Raw genomic sequence first — 26,741 nt, forward strand, 5'->3', positions numbered from 1 at the left:
TGCAGAGGGTAGTTTGAATAGTCTTTGATACAGCTGCAGAGGGGTAGTGTGAATGGCTGTGTGACTGGAAACAGCGGATGTTGCTACTCATTGGGGATGGAGGCAGGGCTATGAGGTCACTGAGTCATCTTCAAAGTGTTAGGAATGGATGCATCTCCATTGGGGGTTACTAGCATGAACTCTCCTCTGAATCCTAAAATGGCCATGCAAAGCATTGTGGGAAAAGGATTTGAGACGGCAAAGCCATTTGCCATGCCAAAATGGTAATGCCATGGAATCTGCTGAGAGGGGGGGGCTACCAATTGGCCAGCTCAGGTCCATCCTTTGAAGTGAATGTTCCGGGAGAGAGTCTTTGGATTGAGTGCCCAGGACTCCCATTGCCTATGGGAATTGGTGAGCATATGAACTGTGTCTGATGTCCACTTGTATCTGGGGCTTAAACATGAACTGCAGCAAGTAAAGTTGTACATGGAAACATTTAAGGGACTAACTATACAATTCTTTAACAACAGATAATAACAATCATGTTTTCTTGTATATTAGTTCAATTGGGGATAATTGGGTACTTTTTTGTCACAAAATAGTTTGACATAATTATCGTATGATTTAAAATAATGCTGTTATGGAATTTTCAGATTTTATTGGAGACATACAGATAGAGGATGACAGGAAAGATAGAGAGATAGAAATATAGAGAGATGGAAAGATAGAGAGATAGAGATAGAGATAGCAAGATGGAAAGAAAAGAGGGCTAGAGATAGCAAGATAGAAAGACGGAAAGATAGAGATAGCAAGATAGAGAGACAGAAAGATAGAGAGAGGTTGTCTCAAAAGGCAGCAGGCCAGATTCAAACCTATGCCGATACCGTAAACATGCGTGCCGGAGGCCGGGCATTACCACTCAACCAGACAGGCCACAATTATCATTGTATTGTGGGTAAGAGTGAGATCACATACCTGGCCCTCCTTCAGAGTGATCTGGCCTTGCTCCTTACAGCCGATGAACGTCCGGTGACACCTGAACACTCTGTCTCCGGTCTTCACCTGGTGAGCAAAGGCTGCTGGAAAGAAACCGATCCTGTCCTCGATCATGCCCTAGATCCATCATCCAGAGGAAACATTATACACCATCACAGCTACTGGTCATACTAACATGGCAGCAGACTGGTGCAGACCCAGCGCCAGAAAGAATCCGTTGGACCGGCCTTTGATTTCCATAGGGGGTCATGTTTTTCCACAGGACCTCCTATGTGTGCACCCGCTTGAGCGTTCACAATGGGTTAATGGGTCTAACAGTAAAGCACATAGGCAGCTGGTGAGTTTCAAATTCAACTAAATTCATATGGACACATTGATACACTGTGATCCATTGGCGGCTAAAGAAATGACAGCATAGAACTCCGAGACAGCCTATAGGCCAATGCAGCAGTAGGCCTATAACTTCCATCGTCAACTAAGTAAAATACATAGGCATAAAGCCGACAAATACAAACAGTAGAAAATATCCTGATGAAAATTCTGGTTCTTTCAATCACATTCATCTCTCTGCCTCCCTTTCTATCTGTCTTGTAATTAGCTATTGCTAGTGAAGTGCAACATTGTATCAAATCATCACTTGGTCCAGCCTGAAGCTGTAGCTGTAGCTAGTGAACTTGCAACATTGTATCAACTAGTCTATTCTGGGCCCATGTGAGTTTCCTGCAGCAGTGAGCTCAGGACAGAAATATGTTTTTTTTATTTTTATGATGTTTCCACTGGATATATGGGATTATGATATTTTGCTCTTTCACACCGAGGCTTGGTGATTATCGAGGCCGGGAGTGATGGATAGATTTTTCACATACTGAGGAACTATCATTCGCAATGGATGTAAAAAAAATAAAAATAAAAATAAAAAACAGACTTCGTTGACTTGTATGAGATGAAGAAAACATTGACTGAGAGGCTCAGCTTATTAGTGGTGTACGTGGTGAGTTAAAACAATCAGAAATCAGATGGGCTCTTTCCTACAAATGCATTCTGGAGAGAGATGCACCATATTCTCCACACAAACCTCCCCTTCTTCTTGATACAACATTTTAAATTATAGTCAAAACGCATGCCATGCTATTTTGGTCCCGACAGCATCCGATACATGGTCTACACATACTAAGACAAAGGGGCGCTGTTTCATTCGCTTGGATGCTTTAACTGAGATTGATGAGTCTTTCTGTTGGCACGTGTCTCGGTCAAATAAATGATCAATAAGGAGGTAGGGTAGGGTAGGGAGGCAGAGTGGGGTGGGCCAGGCCCCCTAAGGCCCCCCCATAACGCCGGCCCTGGACTGGTGTAGTGTAGTGGTTTAAATGTCAGTACTAGCTGTCTTCCACTTAAATACATACCTTCCACCAGTCATCATTGGAGTCGTCAGCCAGGACAATTCTGTCTCCGGGTCTAAATTAGAAAAAAATTGCGTATTAAAAAAATCAACGTCTCTGATGCTGTAAATTAGATTTAATCTGACAATAAGAAAAACGAATCTGAAATAATGTTTCAATTATGACTCGTTGCTTCCTAGAGTGATAATGTCTCTTTAAAAAATATCCTGTCTATTGAATCAGGTCTGTGAGAGGGAAAACACTGTGGTTTTAGTTTGAACATGTTAAAAATGGTCGTCTATTAATGGACCTTTTGGTTTATTAAATATATTGCCAATTGGAATATGTTTGGAATCATGCTTTCATGGTATCATCACCATCATCGTGGGGCGACAGGTAGCCTAGTGGCTAGAGCGTTGGACTAGGAACCGGAAGGTTGCGCAATCGAATCCCCGAGCAGACAAGGTAAAAATCTGTCGTTCTTCCCCTGAACAAGGCAGTTAACCCAATGTTCCATGGCCGTCATTGAAAATAAGAATTTGTTCATAACTGACTTGCCTAGTAAAATAATAAAATAATCATGTTGCAGTAGACTAATAACAAATTATACAGAAGAAAGTTATCACAAGACAGGTGTCACAACATGTAATGTAAAAAGAGAGTGACATTTCTCCACCTTTTGATGAGGGTGCCTTCAAAGTCTACAGTACAATGTGATTTATTGTATCTGTCTGAAGTGTTGATTAGGGTCTGTAATGGGATCCTGAGACCTTGATCCTGTCTAGCTTGTCTTTCATAGGAGAAGATTTAAAACAACACTTTGAAGCAGCACCCAACTGTACAGCAGCTTTTTGTGAGTTGGAAGTCATGCTGTGATGTGGGTGTGAATGAATTTCAAATGAAGTGGGGGATGATTGAAGTCTTTCTGGGGAGCAAGATCTCAGATGATTGGAGCGTCTGAGAGGAGACAGTGTAGACATTATACACGCCAGGTCCAAGGACTGGATTACTAAGGGAACAATGGAGTAAAATGGATACTTAGGGTCAAGATCTGTTGAGAGAGAAACTCTTATTTCTTAAGGGCCCATTGCAAAATGACAAAGAAAACGGTGCCCTATATGTTAATATTTACCTAGTCCAGACAATTCTCACTGGGCACAGATGTCAATTCAATGTCTATTCCACGTTGGTTCAACGTAATTTAATTGAAATGACATGGAAACAACCCAGTGGGTTGCCAGGTTTCCACAGGTTCCCGAAAATATCAGAGATGTTGATATTTGTCTCATTAAGAATGAGTGGGTGTGGTATATGGCCAATATACTAAAAACCTCCGAGGTGCCTTATTTCTATTATAAACTGGTTACCAACGTAATTAGAGCAATTCAAAATAAATGTTTTGTCATACCCGTGGTATACGGTCTGATATATCCCGGCTGTCAGCAAATCAGCATTCAGGGCACGAACCACAGTTTATGATAAGCAATAAACCATCAGGTATTGTTTCTATCTCATCATATTGTGATTGTGTCAAATCACAACCATATTTATGTAACAACATCTTTATAAGCTAATGAATCGGGTCAAATCATAACCATATTCATGTGTCTATCTTTATAATAAAATTAATTAATGTGGGTTTATGCCTGGCTCATGATTAAGAGATAGTCTTATGGTCGTTAAACTGAGCAAAGTACAAGCAGAAGACCACACACAAATCACAGACAATTTAATTGTCATGCATAACAAAACAGACAATGTTTATTCATGTTGTATTAGAGAATAGCACTGGCAAAGAAAAGATATCTATTGAGCAGTGATTACAGTGTACATTCAGTGACGTCTGCCTGCTTATCGAGGTAAACACAGTGTGTTCAACATTCAAGAGAAACCTAAGGTAATTGTTAACGTCGTGGTTTTAACAAAGAAAATGCAGGAAATGTCCAGTCAAGGCCAAGGCCCATCAGAAATCAATCAAACACCCCGTTTTGACAGTGAGCTAGTAGGAGCTTCTGGCCCTTGTAGATAAGAGAGTTTAAACTAAGCAGTCCCATAAATCAGTCACACCATTTATGACACTGTTTTTGTAAGTATTACAAAAGTGAGACAACGGTAATGTGTGACTGACTGGCCATTGGTGCCTGCTACCAGGTTAACGGACAGCTTCGGTGTGTGTAGATGTGTGTGTAGATTTGTGTGTGTAGATATGTGTGTAGATTTGTGTGTGTAGATATGTGTGTAGATGTGTGTGTGTAGATATGTGTGTAGATTTGTGTGTGTAGATATGTGTGTAGATTTGTGTGTGTAGATATGTGTGTAGATTTGTGTGTGTAGATATGTGTGTAGATTTGTGTGTAGATATGTGTGTAGATTTGTGTGTGTAGATATGTGTGTAGATTTGTGTGTGTAGATATGTGTGTAGATTTGTGTGTGTAGATATGTGTGTAGATTTGTGTGTGTAGATATGTGTGTAGATTTGTGTGTGTAGATATGTGTGTAGATTTGTGTGTGTAGATATGTGTGGGTCGACTGAAGCTTATTTCCATTACAATTTGCCACCACAATTGGGGGCCAGTCACAAAAAGAATATCAACTTGGAGAGAGAAAGGGAATGTGTGTGTGTGTGTGTGTGTGTGTGTGTGTGTGTGTGTGTGTGTGTGTGTGTGTGTGTGTGTGTGTGTGTGTGTGTGTGTGTGTGTGTGTGTGTGTGTGTGTGTGTGTGTGTGTGTGTGTGTGTGTGTGTGTGTGTGTGTGTGTTTGTGTATACCACTGACCTCATCTCCAGGTCTTCACTCTCCTGGGGAGTGAATGTAAACAAAGCAACGTAGGTGTTGAGCTGAAGTGTGTCCTTCTGCAGCCATTTCCTCTCCTGCAAGGCAAAACACACACACGCACATGCATACAGACACACACACAGACACACACACACACACACAGCAGCTGTCAGCACGATCCACAAAACAGAGTATAGACGTGCAAAAAACTACTACAGGTTTGTTGTTATTCCCTAATCAAATCGCAAAGGAAATGCATTACTTCTTTCATTCCTTTTGATTATTCCTAGAATAGAATGAGCTCTTGTTCTGATGGAAAAAGAGAGAATTGGCAAAGTCGTTCTGCCACCTGCTACTGTAAAGTTTCCACAACATTATATACATGTGTGGGAGGAAGCATCCTCTTGTTGAGTTGATCTGTTTTCATAAGCTCCCAGGAAATTAAAAGACAATAATAGCAGGGGCGGAGAGGATGTTGTTAGAGAAGTGCTAACACAATTATCGCAGACACATTCAGTAACCGTATTTGTACACACTCGCACCTTTAGGCACTTTCTACTTTTGTCACAATTAGTCGTAATGTCACAATGACCCAGAATGCCAGGCGGTGTCTGAGAAAGGCCCATAAAATTGCCAAAGACTCCAGCCACCCGAGACATGGACTGTTCTCCATGCTCCAGTCTGGCAGACGGTACCGGTGCATCAAGGCTCAGACCAACAGACTACTAAACAGCTTCTATCCCCTGGCCATAAGACTGTTAAATGGATAATAACTACTGCTCACCCTCACACCTACGCGGCTGCTATAATGATTATTGGTTTGATGTATTACTACCACTACGCTGCTGTTCACTGATTATTGATTGCCATTAGTACCTATCTATTTTAGCCTGTTACTTGTCACTGTTACTCCTGTTTACATGTTTACTGAGCGTACAAAACATTAGGAACACCTGCTCTTTCCATGGCATAGACTGACCAGGTGAATCCAGGTGAAAGCTATGATTCTTTATTGATGTCACCATAAATCCACTTCAATCAGTGTAGATGAAGGAGAGGAGACAGGTTAAAGAGGATTGTTAAGCTTTGAGACAATTGAGACATGGATTGTGTGTGTGTGCTGCTGGGCCTGGGTGAACCGTTCTGCTGGCCCTGGGTGAACCGTTCTGCTGGCCCTGGGTGAAATGTTCTGCTGGCCCTGGGTGAAATGTTCTGCTGGCCCTGGGTGAAATGTTCTGGGTGAAAATGTTATGCTGGCTCTGGGTGAAAATGTTCTGCTGGCTCTGGGTGAAAATGTTCTGCTGGCCCTGGGTGAAAATGTTCTGCTGGCTCTGGGTGAAATGTTCTGCTGGCCCTGGGTGAAATGTTCTGCTGGCCCTGGGTGAAATGTTCTGGGTGAAAATGTTCTGCTGGCCCTGGGTGAAAATGTTCTGCTGGCTCTGGGTGAAAATGTTCTGCTGGCTCTGGGTGAAAATGTTCTGCTGGCCCTGGGTGAAAATGTTCTGCTGGCTCTGGGTGAAAATGTTCTGCTGGCCCTGGGTGAAAATGTTCTGCTGGCTCTGGGTGAAATGTTCTGCTGGCCCTGGGTGAAATGTTCTGCTGGCCCTGGGTGAAATGTTCTGGGTGAAAATGTTATGCTGGCTCTGGGTGAAAATGTTCTGCTGGCTCTGGGTGAAAATGTTCTGCTGGCTCTGGGTGAAAATGTTCTGCTGGCCCTGGGTGAAAATGTTCTGCTGGCTCTGGGTGAAAATGTTCTGCTGGCTCTGGGTGAAAATGTTCTGCTGGCCCTGGGTGAAATGTTCTGCTGGCCCTGGGTGAAATGTTCTGCTGGCCCTGGGTGAAATGTTCTGGGTGAAAATGTTATGCTGGCTCTGGGTGAAATGTTCTGGGTGAAAATGTTATGCTGGCTCTGGGTGAAATGTTCTGGGTGAAAATGTTCTGCTGGCTCTGGGTGAAAATGTTCTGCTGGCTCTGGGTGAAAATGTTCTGCTGGCCCTGGGTGAAAATGCGGTAAGGCACAACATAAACTTTAGGGGATCATTATGGCAGACTAACAGCTCTCTGGGGACATTTCCTCCGCCCTGGGTGGTTATAATTGTCTGTATGTTGGCCATTACATTGGAAAATGTTAAAACAATGATAACTGCAGTAGGGCCAATGAGACAGAGGGAAGAGTTAAACGAGCAGCAAAAAAAACTTTAACTTCACAAATCAGTGTAAGAAAACAATGTACAAGCCATTTGATTACTTCTCAATCATTCAAGAAATAGGGACCTAACATGTCCAGAGAACAGGTCTTGTTGGTTCAAGACAGGTGTTTTTTAAGACAAGGGGATGTAAGATGTGCAGGGAACAGTTGTTGGTTGGTTTGGAATATAGGACAAGAAATGGGCTGTACATTTGAATAGGCCAGCTAGTAATTTGTGTCTCTCATTTCAGATAGAGGCAACATGGGACAATCTGCTCCTGCAGCGTGTGGTTCATTCCTCTGCTCGTTATCCTGTAGAGCCTGTGTCTGTGTGTCCTTGTGTTTGGGTGCCAGGCTGCTTTTATAGACCTGCCTTCAGACGAACAAACGACGTCCTCCCAGCTGTGCTAAGCTTGCCAGATAAGAGTGGTGGAAAACACCACTTTACATGTTTCAGCGAGCTGGCCAGGAGAGATCGCATAGGGTGTGTGTGTGTGTGTGCGTGGGCGCGTGTGCACGTGTGTGTGTGTGTGCGCGTGTGCACGTGTGTGTGTGCGTATGTGTGTGTGCACATTCACATGCATGTTTGCTTGTATATATTTGTGCTTCTCTGTACTTTGTGTGTTTTTGGTCATTTCCAAAGTTGACATTAAGGATAAACATGTAAAATGAATGATAGAGGCTGGCTAGGAATATTACAATTATGAAACGTTCTGGGAACATGAATACGGCATTTCTTATACAAGTATTTTTTTCATTCTACCACCGTAGAAGCCAGAGAGAGGGCAAAATAAATCTGTCTGAGATTTGCTAAGCAATATTACACTACAGGGAACAGTATGGAGTTTGCACTAGTTTTGTAACATGTCAGGCTGCACGCAGAAAATAAATATTGCACAGACCAGAGCTGGAGATATAAACATCAGGGTCAGAGCCTATTCATATCTGTGTGTGTCAGTGGCCGAGGCAAGGGTATAATTTGTCTGTAAGGGAGATATGTTTTTCTCCTAACTCCTGGGAAAGTAAGTAGTAATGGGAGTCTGGCCAATAGTAAGTAGCCTGCTGATGGACACCCACACAGCAAGAACTGGCTCAGGATCAGGTCTCAGGCTGAAGGCACAGAGTAGAGTACAGCCCACCAGCACGCACAGCACAGACACAGTTCTCAGAGGCTTTCAATAGAATACTGTACAATATCTCAGGACATCCTTTAGTCCAGAGCTATGATTTGCTCAGGGCCAACAGACAACAAAAGCTAATGCCTCGTCAATTCTCTTCCTCGCCATAGACTAATTGTGACATGTTGAAATCTAAGTTTAGAAGCTAGTTATTGATTGGATTTTCACACTGCTGCTCTTTTGGGTAGGTCCAAGCCCTACCCATTATAGACAATGCATGTTTCAAATTGGGATGACACCAACCTTACTAAGTCCAGAGCTCATTCGTCTCCAGAGCAGTTTGTGCTATCCTTAGACTTTATGTCTGTGTTAATCCGTAGGACAAATGGGCAATAGACTAAGGATAGCCGTGGGTTAAGAGACATTCTAGAGGGACATTTCTGCAGCAAACACAAACAATAAGGACTGAGAAAATATTCAGTCACTGGGCTCCACTGAAGAACAATAACTTTGCATTTCCATTTCCAGATCTGAAGTTATTATGATGTGTCATGAACAGCTCTTGCAGTGTTTACCTGCGTTCTATGTGCCAGCAGTCTTTCTCAATGCATTTGTGTTTCGTCATGAGAGCTCATCGCTCAAGACAACGGAACTGTACTGTAGATGAGGCAGGCGCCTCGCAAGAGACATTATTTGTGACCTCATAAAACAGTATTAAAAGGATGTTGGTGTGTTCTACTCTGTTCCGCCTGTGTAAGACAAGACAGGCTGGCCGTTTCTCACACCCTCAGCTTCCATACTCTACCCTTTCCTCTCTCTACTGACCCTGTTGTCTCAAAACATCTGGGTGTTCAGGGGCATCCTGGATGAGCACACAATTACACAATTTCTCATTTAAAAAAGATCTGTAACTCCCTTAGCCACTGATGTGCTTGGGCGGGAATTAAATGAGTAACACTAATGTAATTCACAGTAGGAAAAACTCTGTGTGGAAGTTGAACTTTTCTCTCCGCTGTCCTCCTCGGCGTTACAGGGAGTCTGGTTACTATACTGTGAACTTTTCTCTCCGCTGCCCTCCTCGGCGTTACAGGGAGTCTGGTTACTATACTGTAAACGTTTCTCTCCGCTGCCCTCCTCGGCGTTACAGGGAGTCTGGTTACTATACTGTAAACGTTTCTCTCCGCTGCCCTCCTCGGCGTTACAGGGAGTCTGGTTACTATACTGTAAACGTTTCTCTCCGCTGCCCTCCTCGGCGTTACAGGGAGTCTGGTTACTATACTGTGAACTTTTCTCTCCGCTGCCCTCCTCGGCGTTACAGGGAGTCTGGTTACTATACTGTGAACTTTTCTCTCCGCTGTCCTCCTCGGCGTTACAGGGAGTCTGGTTACTATACTGTGAACTTTTCTCTCCGCTGCCCTCCTCGGCGTTACAGGGAGTCTGGTTACTATACTGTGAACGTTTCTCTCCGCTGCCCTCCTCGGCGTTACAGGGAGTCTGGTTACTATACTGTGAACTTTTCTCTCCGCTGTCCTCCTCGGCGTTACAGGGAGTCTGGTTACTATACTGTGAACTTTTCTCTCCGCTGTCCTCCTCGGCGTTACAGGGAGTCTGGTTACTATACTGTGAACGTTTCTCTCCGCTGCCCTCCTCGGCGTTACAGGGAGTCTGGTTACTATACTGTGAACTTTTCTCTCCGCTGCCCTCCTCGGAGTTACAAGGAGTCTGGTTACTATACTGTGAACTTTTCTCTCCGCTGCCCTCCTCGGAGTTACAGGGAGTCTGGTTACTATACTGTGAACGTTTCTCTCCGCTGCCCTCCTCGGCGTTACAGGGAGTCTGGTTACTATACTGTGAACGTTTCTCTCCGCTGTCCTCCTCGGCGTTACAGGGAGTCTGGTTACTATACTGTGAACTTTTCTCTCCGCTGCCCTCCTCGGCGTTACAGGGAGTCTGGTTACTATACTGTGAACGTTTCTCTCCGCTGCCCTCCTCGGCGTTACAGGGAGTCTGGTTACTATACTGTGAACTTTTCTCTCCGCTGCCCTCCTCGGCGTTACAGGGAGTCTGGTTACTATACTGTAAGTGTTTGTGTTCCTTACCGGTGAATCATCAGGTTTCCTCTCAGCTACGTGGCAATAGGGAATGGGCTCCGTCCCATTCTCAAGTGATGTGAACACTGGAAAATGTCAAAACATTCAGTAAATCACCCCAAATCAATGACAAATAATTCAATTATCAAAGACAACACTAAAGCTATCAACACTTTGACAATCATAGAAAAGACAGCGAAGCTTGGATGAATCTCGATAGCAGTGGGATTTCATCTACTGAACATCCTGGAAAAAACCGAAGTATTTATTTTTACACCGAACGTCCTGGAATAAACATAAGCATTTATTTTTACTGTACAAGCTGTGATAGAAAAGCTATTTCAAAGACAAATACATAATTTCAGAATCCCATACTGGAATCTGTCCCATATTTTTCCTCTTCTTAGTGAGCACTGTCCAGATATTCAAGTAGGATTGGGGAGTGATTACAGTCTCTACATGTGGCAAGTAGAGAGGAACACAGAAGAAGGTTACCCTTCCTCAATCATCAGGGGTCAGATGATATTCTTTTTGTGGAGCTTCTAAAGGCATTTTGAATAATGTGAGGTCTACTTCAACCAGTGTCCCTTCTACAACTTCATTGTTCTGGGTGAATGCTACTGCTGTTTTCAACTCTCTAGAGACAGCAGGAGCGGTAGAGATACTCTTAATGATCGGCTATGAAAAGCCAACTGACATTTACTCCTGAGGTGCTAACTTGCTGCACCCTCGACAACTATTGTGATTATTATTATTTGACCATGCTGGTCATTTATGAACATTTGAACATCTTGGCCATGTTCTGTTGTAATCTGCACCCGGCACAGCCAGAAGAGGACTGGCCACCCCTCATAGCCTGGTTCCTCTCTAGGTTTCTTCCTAGGTTTTGGCCTTTCTAGGGAGTTTTTCCTAGACACCGTGCTTCTACACCTGCATTGATTGCTGTTTGGGGTTTTAGGCTGGGTTTCTGTATAGCACTTTGAGATGTCAGCTGATGTAAGAAGGGCTATATAAATACATTTGATTTGATTTACTGCATGCAAAAGGTCAGGGCAATAGGCGTATTACTCTTCCTCTTTGAGATCTTACATAGAACTGTACATAGAACTGAGAATCCAATGCATTCAGTCAGCATCCATTACATTCAGTCGGCATCCATTACATTCAGTCGGCATCCATTACATTCAGTCAGCATCCATTACATTCAGTCAGCATCCATTACATTCAGTGAGCATCCATTACATTCAGTCGGCGTCCATTGAGCAGTCAGTAATGCTTCATTCGTAAAGTCTATGCATAACAGAAGTGCATTTCCCAGTGTCACTGATGGCTGCCTCTTAGTCACTGATGGCTTAGTGGCTGATGGCTGCCTCTTAGTGGCTGATGGCTGCCTCTTAGTGGCTGATGGCTGCCTCTTAGTGGCTGATGGCTGCCTCTTAGTGGCTGATGGCTGCCTCTTAGTGGCTGATGGCTGCCTCTTAGTGACTGATGGCTGCCTCTTAGTGACTGATGGCTGCCTCTTAGTGACTGATGGCTGCCTCTTAGTGACTGATGGCTGCCTCTTAGTGACTGATGGCTGCCTCTTAGTGACTGATGGCTGCCTCTTGTACACCATGTACAGTACTCACCATTATCACTGTGCTTCCTGGTGAGTTCATGTGGACTGCTGTGAGGGTCCTCCTCCTCTGGAACCTGGGCTAAGTCACTGGTCTATGGGAGCAGATAGAGAGCATTACATCTAACTGACAGATTGTTGCCAGTCATTCAGATCCTACAGTAGCTAGATACCTAGACCACACACACATTTCTGATCTTTAAAGTGATGCAGCAGAGTTTTTGTAGTTGCTAGTAGTTTTGAAGTAGCACTCACCAGTCAAAATGGGTCCCCGAAAATTGTGTACAACGTCATCCATTTCTTATGATATGTTACATCCTTATTTAGTTTTTTCCCCCTGCAGTTCATATGATATGTTACATCCTTATTTAGTTTTTTCCCCCCTGCAGTATGATATGATATGTATGATATGTTACGAATTCCAATTTGTAAGTGCTTAAGATCCTGTTAAATCTCTTTAATGTTTGTGACACATCTCCTAGAAATCGTAGAGGGTGGTCTAGATTTAGGACCACCAAAAAAGCTTTGATGCTATCTTGAATTTACAAACGCTGCTCAACGGAGCACAAAAACTTTGACTAATATTATGACTGAGCAACAGTTGAAGGAATCATAACAACATATGAACCCACCAAAGCAGTACTGTACAAGTTCTAAATCGTTGCCAATTATCATTGTAACCGCGAAAAGTGTACAATGTGTATGACAAGTTTAACATGCAATTTATGTATTATGTTGAGTGTAGAATATAGTGCGTCTATTTTGTATGCAGCACTACTGTGTGTCTAAGACTATTTTCCCCTCGGGGACATTAAAGTTCATCCTATCTTATCCTTACCAGGGATGTACTGGTAAACAAACTAGGTGGGTGAACTGAGTTTACCCTCTGCTATCACTGATGCTAACCATTGTCCTAGTTTTTAAGCGCCAGGTACTTCAGCTTAAAAATAGCAGCTGCAGTTGGCAGGACTTCCCTGGTGGTTTTAAGACATCATTTCCAGGACTGATTCAAGCCGCAGATACAGTTTAAATTAGATTTACACAGATAAGCTGCAGAGAGGAGAAGAGAAGATAGATACTCCCTTTTTCTTTTGCAATGGCTGCATTGTTTACACTTTGAGTCTTCAAGTCCTCCTCTCTGTCTAAAAGCTCAGCAGATATCTCTCCTAGAATAATTATTTCAATCCTCTCATCATCATCATCTCTTCCTGGAGTAGATTTCCTTTATTGGTAATATTTACTCCACAATGGCTGTATCCAAGTACACCTTTATTGGTCATATTTACTCCACAGTGGCTGTATCCGAGTCTACCTTTATTGGTCACATTTACTCCACAGTGGCTGTATCTACACCCACCAGACATGCCACCGGGGGTCTTTTCACAGTCCCAAAATCCAGAAGAAGTTCAAAAAGCGTACACTATCATATAGAGCAATTATTGCATGGAACTCCAATCTCATATTGCTCAAATTAACAGCAAACCTGGTTTCAAAAAACAGATAAAGAAACACCTCACGGCACAACACCTCTCCTCTATTTGACCTAGATAGTTTGTGTGTATGTATTGATATGTAGGCAACCAGTGCCATTTTTTTATTTATCTAGTTCTGTCCTTGAGCTTTTCTTATCTTTTAATGTTCTGCATTATGTCACGTTTCATGTTTTGTGTGGACCACAAGAAGAGTAGCTGCTGCTTTCGCAACAGCTAATGGGGATCCTAATAAAATAACAAATCTGAGTACACCTTTATTGGTCATATTTACACCACAGTAGCTGTATCTGAGTTTACATATATCGGTCATATTTACTCCACTGTGGCTGCATCTGAGTACACCGTTATTGGTCATATTTACTCCACAGTGGCTGTATCTGAGTACACCGTTATCGGTCATATTTACTCCACAGTGGCTGTATCTGAGTACACTGTTATTGGTCATATTTACTCCACAATGGCTGTATCTGAGTACACCGTTATCGGTCATATTTACTCCACAATGACTGTATCTGAGTACACCGTTATTGGTCATATTTACTCCACGGTGGCTGTATCTGAGTACACCGTTATCGGTCATATTTACTCCACAGTGGCTGTATCTGAGTACACCATTATCGGTCATATTTACTCCACAGTGGCTGTATCTGAGTACACCGTTATCGGTCATATTTACTCCACAGTGGCTGTATCTGAGTACACTGTTATTGGTCATATTTACACCACAGTGGCTGTATCTGAGTACACCATTATGGGTCATATTTACTCCACAGTGGCTGTATCTGAGTACACCGTTATTGGTCATATTTATTCTACAGTGGCTGTATCTGAGTACACCATTATCGGTCATATTTATTCTACAGTGGCTGTATCTGAGTACACCATTATCGGTCATATTTACTCCACAGTGGCTGTATCTGAGTACACCATTATCGGTCATATTTACTCCACAGTGGCTGTATCTGAGTACACCATTATCGGTCATATTTACTCCACAGTGGCTGTATCTGAGTACACCGTTATTGGTCATATTTACTCCACAGTGGCTGTATCTGAGTACACCGTTATCGGTCATATTTACTCCACAGTGGCTGTATCTGAGTACACCGTTATTGGTCATATTTACACCACAGTGGCTGTATCTCAGTACACTATCATTACTCAAGGTAGAGCTGGCATGCGCTTACAACAACACCATTACCGTAGCTTTTCAATCTATACTTTGCCTTTTTGTACATTCATTGCTGTAAGTAAGAGACAGAGCTCACTTGGCCTACACTAACATGAGTCTACCGTCTCTACCATTAATCCAGCTGAATATGATGTATTCACTTGACCCATCATCCATGCTCCCAGGCCCCAGGTTAAAAGGAGTGATCGAACTCTAATTAATTAAATTAATTAAGATGGGATAACAGCAGCCGTAGAACTGCGCCTGAGCACAGATACACCAACAGGTTTCCTGGGTGCCAGTGTCTCTTCTTATCTACTGCACCCCTACATTCCGACACTCATTCACTCACAGTAGGCAAAGACGAAAGAGAAGTAAAACCAAAAATCATGCTGGTTAAGTGTGCCTTCAATTCTATATAAATCACTGACAGTGTCACCAGCAAAGCACCCCCACACCATCACACCTCCTCCTCCATGCTTCACAGTGGGAACCACACATGCATAGATTATCCGTTCACCTACTCTGCGTCTTACAAAGACACGGCGGTTGGAACCAAAAATCTCAAATTTGGACTCCTCACACCAAAAGACAGAATTCCACCAGTCTAATGTCCATTGCTCTTGTTTCTTGGCCCAAGACAGTCTCTTGTTATTATTGGTGTCATTTATTATCTGCAGCAATTGGACCTGATTCACGCAGTCTCCTCTGAACAGTTGATGTTGAGATGTGTCTGTTACTTGAACTCTGTGAAACATTAATTTGGGCTGCATTCGGAGGCTGGTAACTAATGAACTTGTCCTCTGCAGCAGAGGTAACTCTGGGCCTTCCTTTCCTGTGGCGGTCCTCATGAGAGCCAGTTTCATCATAGCGCTTGATGGATTTTGCAACTTTCAAAGTCCTTGAAATTTCCGGATTGACTGACCTTCATGTCTTATTAAAGTAATGATGGACTGTCGTTTCTCTTTGCTTATTTGAGCTGTTCTTGCCATAATATGGACTTGGTCTTTTACCAAATAGGGATATCTTCTGTATACCACCCCTACCTTGTCACAACACAACTGATTGGCTCAAACGCATTAAGAAGGAAAGAAATTCCACAAATTAACTTTTAACAAGGCACACCTTGTTAAATGAAATGCATTACAGGTGACTATGAAGCTGTTTGAGAGAATGCCAAGAGTGTGCAAAGCTGTCATCAAGACAAAAGGTGGTGTCACGACTTCCGCTGAAGTCGGTCCCTCTCCTTGTTCGGGCGGCGTTCGGCGGTCGACGTCACCGGCCTTCTAGCCATCGCCAATCCACTTTTCATGTTCCATTTGTTTTGTCTTTGTTTTACACACCTGGTTTCAATCCCCCAATTACTTGTTCATTATTTAACCCTCTGTTCCCCCATGTTTTTTTGTGAGTGATTGTTTGTATGTATACCGTCCGTTATTGTGGACTAGTTTTTGTGTTGTATATATTTGAATTCTTGAGTAAAGTACGTTCATTACTCATATCTGCTGTCCTGCGCCTGACTCCTCCACACCACCTACACACAGGCCGATTACAGGTGGCTACTTTGAAGAATCTCAAAAATAAAATATAATTTGATCTGTTTAACTCTTTTTTGGTTACTATATGATTCAATATGTGTTATTCCATAGTTTTGATGTCTTCACTATTATTCTACAATGTAGAAAATAGTCAAAATAAAGAAAAACCCTTGAATGAGTAGGTGTGTCCAAACTTTTGACTGGTACTGTTTGTCACCTCAAACCTTGTGTGTCACACCTGTTGTTTTGCAGCAACAGTCTTCCAATGACCTTCCACCTGCCCACCACCACCAACAATAAAATTCCATATTGTATTCTGTCTCTGTTGTCATTCAGTTAAGCCTTTACTTGACTGAACTGTAATAGATTGTGTTGTTCTTACAGAGTTCCTGTGGGGGGACTCGGAGGCACTGGCCCTCTTGTCCCTTTGTGCCAGAGAGGTCCCAAACCGGAGAGCTTCATACACAGGGTCCACTTTACTGCCACAAGCTGGGGAGAGACAGCAGAGAAGAGAAGCTTGTGTCAGTCAAAACAGCCAGACAAATACAATCTAGTTGTGCATCAATTTACTGTAAGTGTATTGACATTTTGAAAGGCAGGCCTATATAAATCGCTTTGGCTTGTCTCACATTGCTTTCAACAATAAAATATATATTTTTTTAAGGAAACTTCCATTGTCTTATAAAGGATTGCTGAGTGTCTTCTCATCTTCAGTTTTCTCCACTGTTCATACACCTTGGTTTGTAATGACATATATTTATCTCTAGAGTATTGTAAGGCAAAGGGACGGAACGCGTGCTTACCAATGGGCATGACTTCTTTGATGCAGCCAAATTGCTCTGTTATCAGCAGTGGGGAGCTGTAGTACCTTCGAAAGCCCTTTGGCTGTGGAGGGGGAAAGAGAAGGGAGGGAGGAAGGGAGGGAAGGAAGGATGAAGGGCAGGACCATCATAGGGATCAATACATCAACAGGCAGTGCAGCACACCACTAGCAAAATACATTAGAGCCACTGCATAACCTAATTTCTCTATTAGTTTCCACATGCACTATGCTGTACTCTAGTCTGGGTTTGTTTCTGTTTACAACAACACAACATCATTGTTTGGTGAGACAACAACAAGCTGGCTAAAGCAGAGGAGACATTTTAGACATATCCCAAGCCAGAACAACTGGTTAAAAGCCTTTGACCATTACAGACCTCTCTGTGATCACCACCTGCTGATCACTCTCCCTACCTCAGCCATGCTAAACAATATTAAACAATGTGAAAATAAAAAATAGCTTGATGAGGGTTGAGTGAAGATGTGCATCTGGAACAGGATCAGATTAGTCCAGTAGGGTAAGCAAAGATACATTGGTGGGTGGGCCTGCAGGAACTTGTGTGGGCCCAAAATAATATATGTTTTAAAGCAAATTTTCTGCTATTCTACACATTTTGCCATGAGGCTGAGATAAAATGCTGCAATTTTAAACCTAACTTAAGCTAGAACACACAGTCCCTTCGGAAAGTAGGTTAAAGCCTTATTTTAAAATGTATTTAAAAAAAATCAACAATCAATCTACAAACAAAACCCATACTGACAAAGCAAAAAAATTGATTTTTAAAATTATACTAATTTATATATTTTTTAAAACTGATATAGCACATATACATAAGTATTCACACTCGTTACTCAGAACTTTGTTGAAGCAACTTCGGCAGTGATTACAGCCTCAAGTCTTCTTGGGTATGACGCTACAAGCTTGGCACACCTGTATTTGGGCAGTTTCTCCAATTATTCAATTATAACAGGCTGTCATGTGCCTTTTACTGAGGAGTGGCTTCTGTCTGGCCACTCCACCATAAAGGCCTGATTGGTGGAGTGCTGTAGAGATGGTTGTCCATCCAGAAGGTTCTCCCATCTCCACAGAGGAACTCTAGAGCTCTGTCAGAGTGACCATCGGGTTCTTGGTCACCTTCCTCACCAAGGCCCTTCTCCCCCGATTGCTCAGTTTGCCTGGGCGGCCAGCTCTAGGAAGAGTCTTGGTGGTTCCAAACCTTCAATGGTGCAGAAATGTTTTGATACCCTTCCAAAGATCTGCGCCACGACACAATCCTGTCTCGGAGCTCCACGGACAATTCCCCTCGACCTCATGGCTTAGTTTTTATCCTGACTTGCACTGTCAACTGTGGGACCTTATATAGACAGGTGTGTGCCTTTCCAAATCATGTCCAATCAATTGAGTTTACCACAGGTGGACTCCAATCAAGTTGTAGAAACATCTCAAGGATGATCAATGGAAACAGGACCTTGCACCTGAGCTCAATTTCGAGTCTCATAGCAAAGGGTCTGAATACTTATGCAAATAAGGTTTTTCTGTTTTTTATTTAATACATTTGCTAAAATGTCTAAAAACCTGTGTTTGCTTTGTCATTATGGGGTATTGTGTGTAGATTGCTGAGGATTTTTTATTTTTATTATCCATTTTAGATTAAGGCTGTAACATAACAAAATATGGAAAAAGTCAAGGGGTCTGAATACTGTCAGAAAGCACTGCAAGTGTGTTGACTGTGACAATGGCACCGGATTATGAGCTGCTATGTCTGCTAAATGAAAAAAATGAAATAAGCAGTGTCATGGTGCATATAGCCATAGAAACACAGTGACATATGCCTTAATGTGGTCATATTCGTGGCCTTTTGGAGGTGTGGTTTTCAGTTTGTTTTTTTTGGCCACCCATCCCATGAAAGTGAATGTCATTCCAGTGTACTTCTTGCTATAAATTATGTCTGATGGTGTTTAGGTAAAAATACAAATAATGTCCCATTTGGAACACTGACAAGTAGAGAGCATTCCATTTTTTTTGCTCAATCTGATCTGCCGGGTCCACCCTGTCCCGCCCATACGTACGCGGCTAGATTAGTCCAGCATCAATTCTGTTACTTTGACTAGTTTGTGTACAGTTAGTACAGCTCAGTTGACAGAGTGCCAGACTGCAGATTTCCGGGCCGATATCCACATAGTCTCAGAGGAGGAGTGCTGGTCTCGGATCAGTTTTTTTCCTTTTAGAATATAATGAATTAGATGGGGGACCTGATTCTAGATCTACTACTCTACTCTGAGACACTTTTTGAATACAGTCCCAGAGTCATTAACAGGATGTGTACCAGTCCCTTTGCTGTTATGATCCGTCCCATTCCTTACGTACCAAGTGCAAACAAGGACACTCCTCTATATGTCTATCATCTACAGTGCCTTCGGAAAGTATTCAGACCCCTTGACTTTTTCCACATTTTGTTAAGTTACAGCCTTATTCTAAAATGTATGAAATGCAAATCCTTAAAATTACACAATACCACATAAAGACACAGCAAAAACAGGTTTTTAGAAATTGTTGCAAATGTATAAAAAAACAGAAATACCTTATTTACATAAGTATTCAGACCCTTTGCTATGAGAATCGAAATTGGGCTCAGGTGCATACTGTTTCCATTGATCATCCTTGAGATGTTTCTATACTTGATTGGAGTCCACCTGTAGTAAATTCAATTGATTGGGCATGATTTAGAAAGGCACACACCTGTTTATATAAGGTTCCACAGTTGACAGTGCATGTCAGAGCAAAAAACAGGCAATAAGGTCAAAGGAATTGTCCGTAGACCTCCAAGACAGGATTGTGTCGAGGCACAGACCTGGGGAAGGGTACTACAAAATGTCTGCAGCATTGAAGGTCCCCAAGAACACAGTGGCCTCCATCATTCTTAAATGGAAGAAGTTTGGAACCACCATGAGTCTTCCTAGAGCTGGCCACCCGGCCAAACTGAGCAATTGGGGAAGAAGGGCCTTGGTGAGGGAGGTGATTAAGAGCCCGATGGTCCCTCGGACAGAGCTCTAGAGTTTCTCTGTGGAGATGGGAGAACCTTCCAGAAGAACAACCACTCCACCAATTAGGCCTTTATGGTAGAGTGGTCAGATGGAAGCCACTCCTCAGTAAAAAAGGCACATGACAGCCTGCTTGGAGTTTGCAAAAAGGCACCTAAAGACTGTCAGACCATGAGAACCAAGATTCTCTGGTCTGATGAAACCAAGATTGAACTCTTTGGCCTGAATGCCAAGCGCCACGTCTGGAGGAAACCTGGCACCATCCATACGGTGAAGCATGGTGGTGGCAGCATCATGCTGTGGGGATGTTTTTCAGCGGCAGGGACTGGGAGAATAGTTAGGATTGAGGAAAAGATTAACGGAGAAAAGTTCAGAGAGACCTCACACAGTGGCGAAGGTTCACCTTCCAATAGGACAACAGGACCCTAAGCACACAGCCAAGACAACTCAGGAGTGGCTTCGGGACAAGTCTCTGAATGTCCTTGAGTGGCCCAGCCAGAGCCCGGACTTGAACCCGATCGAACATCTCTGGAGAGACCTGAAAATAACTGTGCAGCAACGCTCCCCATCCAGCCTAAAAGTGCTTGAGAGGATCTGCAGAGAATAATTAGAGAAACTCCCAAATACAGGTGTGCCAATCTATGTTTTCCAGGTGTTCCAAGCTCAAGAAGACTTGAGGCTGTAATCGTTGCCAAAGGTGCTTCAACAAAGTACTGAGTAAAGGGTCTGAATACTTATGTAAATGTGATATTTCCGTTTTTATTTTTAATAAATTAGCAAAAATATCTTAAAACCTGTTTTTGCTTTGTCATTATGGTGTATTGTGTGTAGATTGATGAGGGAAAAAATGTATTTAATACATTTGTAACATAGCAAAATGTGGAAAAAGTCAAGGGGTATGAATACTTTCCGAAGGCACAGTATCTAACCATGACGTTTCTCTGTTACCGTCTCCCATACAATCAATATTTCCCATCAGAGATGTCATTCATACATCCAGAAAAATTACAGTGGATGGCCTCCATTTTCAGAATTTCAGTTTCTCAGAATCTCGCCCAAGAAATAGTAATTATCTTAGGCAAGGATGGTAATGTCAGTGCAATACATGACAAGACAAGTAGGTAGAATAATTAAACTACAGATGTAGGATCTTATTTTGATCACCCTGTTGCAGGAGAACTGTCCTGCAATACAATACATTAAACTTGTGTATTTGAGGTTTAAAAAAAGGCTTCTGAAGTTTGTAATTTCCACTTTGACATTTTAGACTTGATTTTCCTTACGAAAAATGTATCAATCCATACAAAAATGTCCATTACTTATAATCCACATAATAATTCAAATTTCCTGTTGCCGCAGGATTAATTCCTGCTGTAGCAAACTGGCTCAAATTAAGATCCTACATCTTTAGGTGTTAATCACATACTAAGCTTATCAAAACAAGGACAGATTCACCCTGGTATCATATACAGTGAAAGGTCATTTCAAAATCGGGTATTAACTGACAATGAAATCAACTTATTGTGTTTAGGTGCTTGGCAGCCATTATTCCTGCAATAAGCACAGCCACTCTGCCTCAACTGTACAAAGAAGAAGCATTTCTGTTTGATTAAATTTTGAATAATCAACCGTGGGTTCAGGCAATCTGCATGTGTACTCTGCCTTGATTAATTCTCAATGTGCCGCGGCTGGTAATGAGAAGGTAAAAGAAGCAACTCTTGAACTTTATAAGCACCTCTGAAGTGCCACCCAATGTCAGGCCCTGTCAGAGCGCAAGCTCCTTAATGAAAAGGTTGTCTGGTTGATGCATGAGACCACTGAAACTCATCTACTGAAATAACATGGAGGTTTGAATCCAGTTTGAATGGTCACTGGTCAAAAGTGTGGAATTATCGTTGTGATAGTCATGTTAACTGTTTGGGAAATATAAAAGGATGTATGTTTTCACTGACTGTGTCATACAGTACACATATTGGTGGGATAGCCTATACCTACAGTGTGAATGTTGTAGGCTGTGTTTACACAGGCAGCCCAATTCTGATCTAAAAAAACAAAACGAATTGGTCAGAATTGGGCTGCCTGTGTAAACGCAGCCATATTGACTGAAATACTAAGAAATATGATTTCAGCTGTAGTATGTAAGTGGCCATTTCATATGACTATGTCTAATCTAATCTAGTCACTGTTTCACTGTTATGACATGTCATGGTGTAATATTTTGATCTTCAACTCAAACAACACATCATGATATAAATTTGGTTTCATGTACACTCTTTTTTCTCTGACCAAATTCTCTTGCCAAGAGAAATAAGCAGGGTTGAACAAATACAACCTGCCAAATTTTGCGAAACCTTAATTTAGAGGCGAGCCCCACTGGGAGTATATTCTGGTTTTATGCTTGACCCCTCAACCTCATTTTCCACTCCTGAAAGCTGATCCCTATCTCCACAAGGCTCATCCTCAATGCATTAGGCAGCTCATGAAAAAAAGGAAAATGGAGGGCAAAGGGAACTCTTGTCTTCCTGTATCCTGAGCAGTCCCATGGTCACGGTACACACGTTTCACTAAACCCCAAGTCAATCCTGATTACCCCTGTTCAATCCCACCCATTCCTGGCCAGTTCTTTATTTCAGCTCAGTAATGTCCAGTTATTCCCAGTGATTCCCTGTCAATCCCAGTTAATTCCCTCCCATGCAGGCCAGGGGCACCTGGACTCTGGAGAAGTTAGTCACTGGAGAGCCAAGCAAATGGAAATCACACATGATGGAACCGCACACGCTATATATTTTCCGCGTGGGACGTGTGATTCGGTGTGAATGACTAAAAAGCCCCAGTGCAGTCGTGACTGCCAGTTCCCCAGAGTACATTGGACAACAGTGAAATGACAGATTGGTCTTGGCATTCTCTGCATCCCCCCCCCCCCCCCCCCTCATTAAAATGCAAGCTCACAGTTCACATACTGAGATAAATGAGGGAGAGTGATGAATCACACTGTATATAATGGAATTGCCTGATAATGGGAGGACACAATACCAGCTATGTGCAGTAAGTTCAACCCAGTCAGAAATATGGATATTTCAGATAATGGACAATAAAGTGTTCTTTTTCTAGTATTATATCACCTTTTTTATGAGCTGCTTATTGACTCCTCTGGCAGTGGACTGTCAGCACCACCATGATTATTAAATTCCGTAATTGCAGTACCGCATTACTAATCTACCTTTCATGTCTTTGTGATGAGTACATTAACCTCTGAGGAGTCCTGCCTCGCTGCACAATATGTTCCGCACCACAGCTTTAATCTGGTATTCTGGTGGGACTGTTGAGACAAATATATGTGAATCATACTAAGCAATAGGCTGTAATTGCCATGGTGTACTTCTAACAGAATGGCATATAGCACTTCAATATATTCCAATGTAATAAAAAGATTCCTCGAGGCCAGACCTATTGACCTTGGATTAATGCTTAATGCGGGGAGAAATACTGTAGGCACGAAGGGAGCTTGATGGCACCGATGATGTTAATACAACATTTTCAATACATTCTCTGGTTAGCTGGGGAGAACACTGACGACACTGATGACAATGACAGTGATAGAATATAGATGTAACTCTATGGATGATGACAGTGACGATGTCATTGATGATGACATTGATAACGACACTAATGATGACACCGGTGATGATGTCCATAGAGATACAGTATATATAATACCTTTATTCTATATTTAATTCTGTGATGATGTTCAGGCTCTTACCAGCTTGCCTTGGCAGCGTTGCGATCCCACTCCTTTCTCACACTTGTGGTGGATGCTCATCTTGCAGGCTTTGCAGCGGAGGCCATGTTTGGCCGTGTTGCCTGCCAGCATCACCACATGCTTGGAGGTGGTACCTGTCAAAAAAAGCACAACATGAAGTCCATTTCATCTTTAAAGAGTCATCAAAGTTTGGTGATGTATTCATAAATTATTTGGCTGAATTATCTACAATTTCCATGACACAATTCATTTGGCAATTCCCATGACAGAATATGATTCCCAAAACACAATTTATTCAACATTTTCCATGACAGAAAAAATAGGATACAATCACAACTACCATGTCATGTCATAACTGCTTTCATCAGACTACAGGAGAAGGAAGAGAGGACAGGTGCGTTAACTCAGTTCTGTTGTAATCACGGTGGTTGCAGCTAAATGTACTACTCAGACATTGCACATTTGCAGTGCTGTCAATCTCTGACACAGCAGTGTTCACCTTGAGAGTGCAGTGGACCATACTTTTGTCTAGACTTGACTGTCTGGTTAAGGTAATCAAATCCAGTGTTAAATTAAAAACGGAACAAATATGACCTCCCTCAACCCCAAACCATGTCCCCAAATTTCCTCTTAAAGTTTCATTAAATTGGACCCAACTTAATCCAATACTCTTCTCCTCAGTGTCCAGATGCACTTCTGTTCACCTTCAATATCTTTCCCGTTTCTGGATACAAAGGAAGTTTGATGAAAAAAATCCCCATGCGGAATGATGCCTCCTGTCTATGTGTCTACACCACTAGTGGTTTCATTGATGTATGAGTCAGAGACATTGTAATAATTGAGGACTAATTAGGCTTAATTGCATTCGGAAGTTATGAAACAGACAATGTGACTGTCTGTAAGCAAGAGAGAGCGAGACAACAGTAGAGAGAGAGAGAGAGAGCAGAAGAGATAGAGGGAGGGGAAGAGAGAGAGCATGTAACAGTCCTGACCTATTTATGTTAGTTTTTATGTGTTTTTGGTCAGGGCATGTGTTTTGGGTGGGCAGTCTATGTTATCTGTTTCTATGTTGGTTTCGGTTTGCCTGGTATGGCTCTTGATTAGAGGCAGGTGGTTTGCATTTTCCTCTAATCAAGAGTCATATTTAGGTAGGGCATTATCACTGTGTGTTTGTGGGTGATTGTCTCCTGTGTCTGTGTTATGTCTTACACCATACGGGATTGTTTCGGTTGTTCGTTTCGTTTCGGTTTATGTAGTCTGTTCCTGTGTCAGCGTGCTTCGTGTATATGTAAGTTCGTTTGTTCAGGTCTGTCTACATCGTTTTGTTATTTTGTTAGTTATATCCAGTATAGTTCGTTTTCGTCTTTGTCTATTTTGTTTATTTAATAAATCATTATGTGTTCAAACTTCGCTGCGCCTTGGTTCCCTCAATACTCCTCCTTTTCCGAAAATGGAGAGGAGGAGGAACGCCTTAACAGAATCACCCACCAACCCAGAGCCAAGCAGCGGAGTCAAAGGAGAAAGGGACAGGAAAAGAAGGAGCAATGGACATGGGACGATGTTTTGGACGGAAAGGGTGTCTACACATGGGAGGAGATCCTAGCTGGTAGAGATCGCCTCCCATGGGAACAGCTGGAGGCACTGAGGAGAGCGGAGGCTACCGGAGAGAGGAACCGGAGCTATGAGGGAACGCGTCTGGCACGGAAGCCGAAAAAGCCCGTGAGTAACTCCCAAAAATTTCTTGGGGGGGGGCTAAAGGGTAGTGGGCCAAGGGCAGGTAGGAGACCTGCGCCCACTTCCCAGGCTCACCGTGGAGAGCGGGAGTACGGGCAGGCGCCGTGTTACGCAGTAGAGCGCACGGTGTCTCCTGTACGAGTGCATAGCCCGGTGCGGGTTATTCCACCTCCCCGCACTGGGAGGGCTAGATTGGGTATTGAGCCAGGTGTCATGAGGCCGGCTCAACGCATCTGGTCACCAGTGCGTCTCCTCGGGCCGGCATATATGGCACCGGCCTTACGCATGGTTTCTCCGGTTCGCCTACATAGGCCGGTGCGGGTTATTCCACCTCCCCGCACTGGTCGGGCAACCGGGAGCATTCAACCAGGTAAGGTCGGGCAGGCTCAATGCTCAAGAGAGCCAGTACGCCTCCACGGTCCGGTATTTCCGGCACCACCTCCCCGCCCCAGCCTAGTACCTACAGTGTATACACTACGCACTAGGCTACCAGTGCGTATCCTGAGCCCTGTTCCTCCTCCAGTGCGTGTATCTAGCCCGGTGCCTCCAGTTCCGGTCCCACGCACTAAGCTACCAGTGCGTCTCCAGAGCCCTGAACCCACTGTATCTTCTCCCCCTACTAATCCTGATGTGCTTGTCCTCAGCCCGGTGTCACCAGTGCCGGTACCACGCATCAGGGATAGAGTAGGCTTTGAGAATACAGTGTGCCCTGTCCCTGCTCCCCGCACTAGTAGGAAGGTGCTTATCATTAGCACGGTGCCTCCAGTTCCGGCACCACGCACCAGGTCTACAGTGCGCCATATCCGGCCAGAGCCATCCGTCTCCCCAGCGCCATCTGAGCCATCCGTCTCCCCAGCGCCATCTGAGCCATCCGTCTCCCCAGCGCCATCTGAGCCATCCGTCTCCCCAGCGCCATCTGAGCCATCTGTCTCCCCAGCGCCATCTGAGCCATCCGTCTCCCCAGCGCCATCTGAGCCATCCGTCTGCCAGGAGCCTGCAAAGCCGCCCGTCTGCCATGAGCCTGCAAAGCCGCCCGTCT

The 26,741-nt window shown here is 43.3% G+C and overlaps 1 protein-coding gene across 1 annotated transcript in view; it reads right to left on the reverse strand.

Moving 5' to 3' along the window:
- Positions 1-26,741, reverse strand: part of stac (SH3 and cysteine rich domain) — a 56,327-nt gene that overhangs the window by 2,822 nt on the left and 26,764 nt on the right. The window contains exons 3-10 of the mRNA XM_055862719.1: positions 23,969-24,102; positions 17,148-17,229; positions 16,727-16,833; positions 12,156-12,237; positions 10,537-10,613; positions 5,132-5,226; positions 2,382-2,433; positions 958-1,095 (exon numbers count right to left, since the gene is read on the reverse strand). Of these exons, the coding sequence (XP_055718694.1) occupies positions 958-1,095; positions 2,382-2,433; positions 5,132-5,226; positions 10,537-10,613; positions 12,156-12,237; positions 16,727-16,833; positions 17,148-17,229; positions 23,969-24,102 (767 nt within the window). The remainder of the gene's footprint in view (positions 1-957; positions 1,096-2,381; positions 2,434-5,131; positions 5,227-10,536; positions 10,614-12,155; positions 12,238-16,726; positions 16,834-17,147; positions 17,230-23,968; positions 24,103-26,741) is intronic.

This window comes from Salvelinus fontinalis, chromosome 15 (genome assembly GCF_029448725.1).
Source record: "Salvelinus fontinalis isolate EN_2023a chromosome 15, ASM2944872v1, whole genome shotgun sequence".
Classification (NCBI taxonomy): domain Eukaryota; kingdom Metazoa; phylum Chordata; class Actinopteri; order Salmoniformes; family Salmonidae; genus Salvelinus; species Salvelinus fontinalis.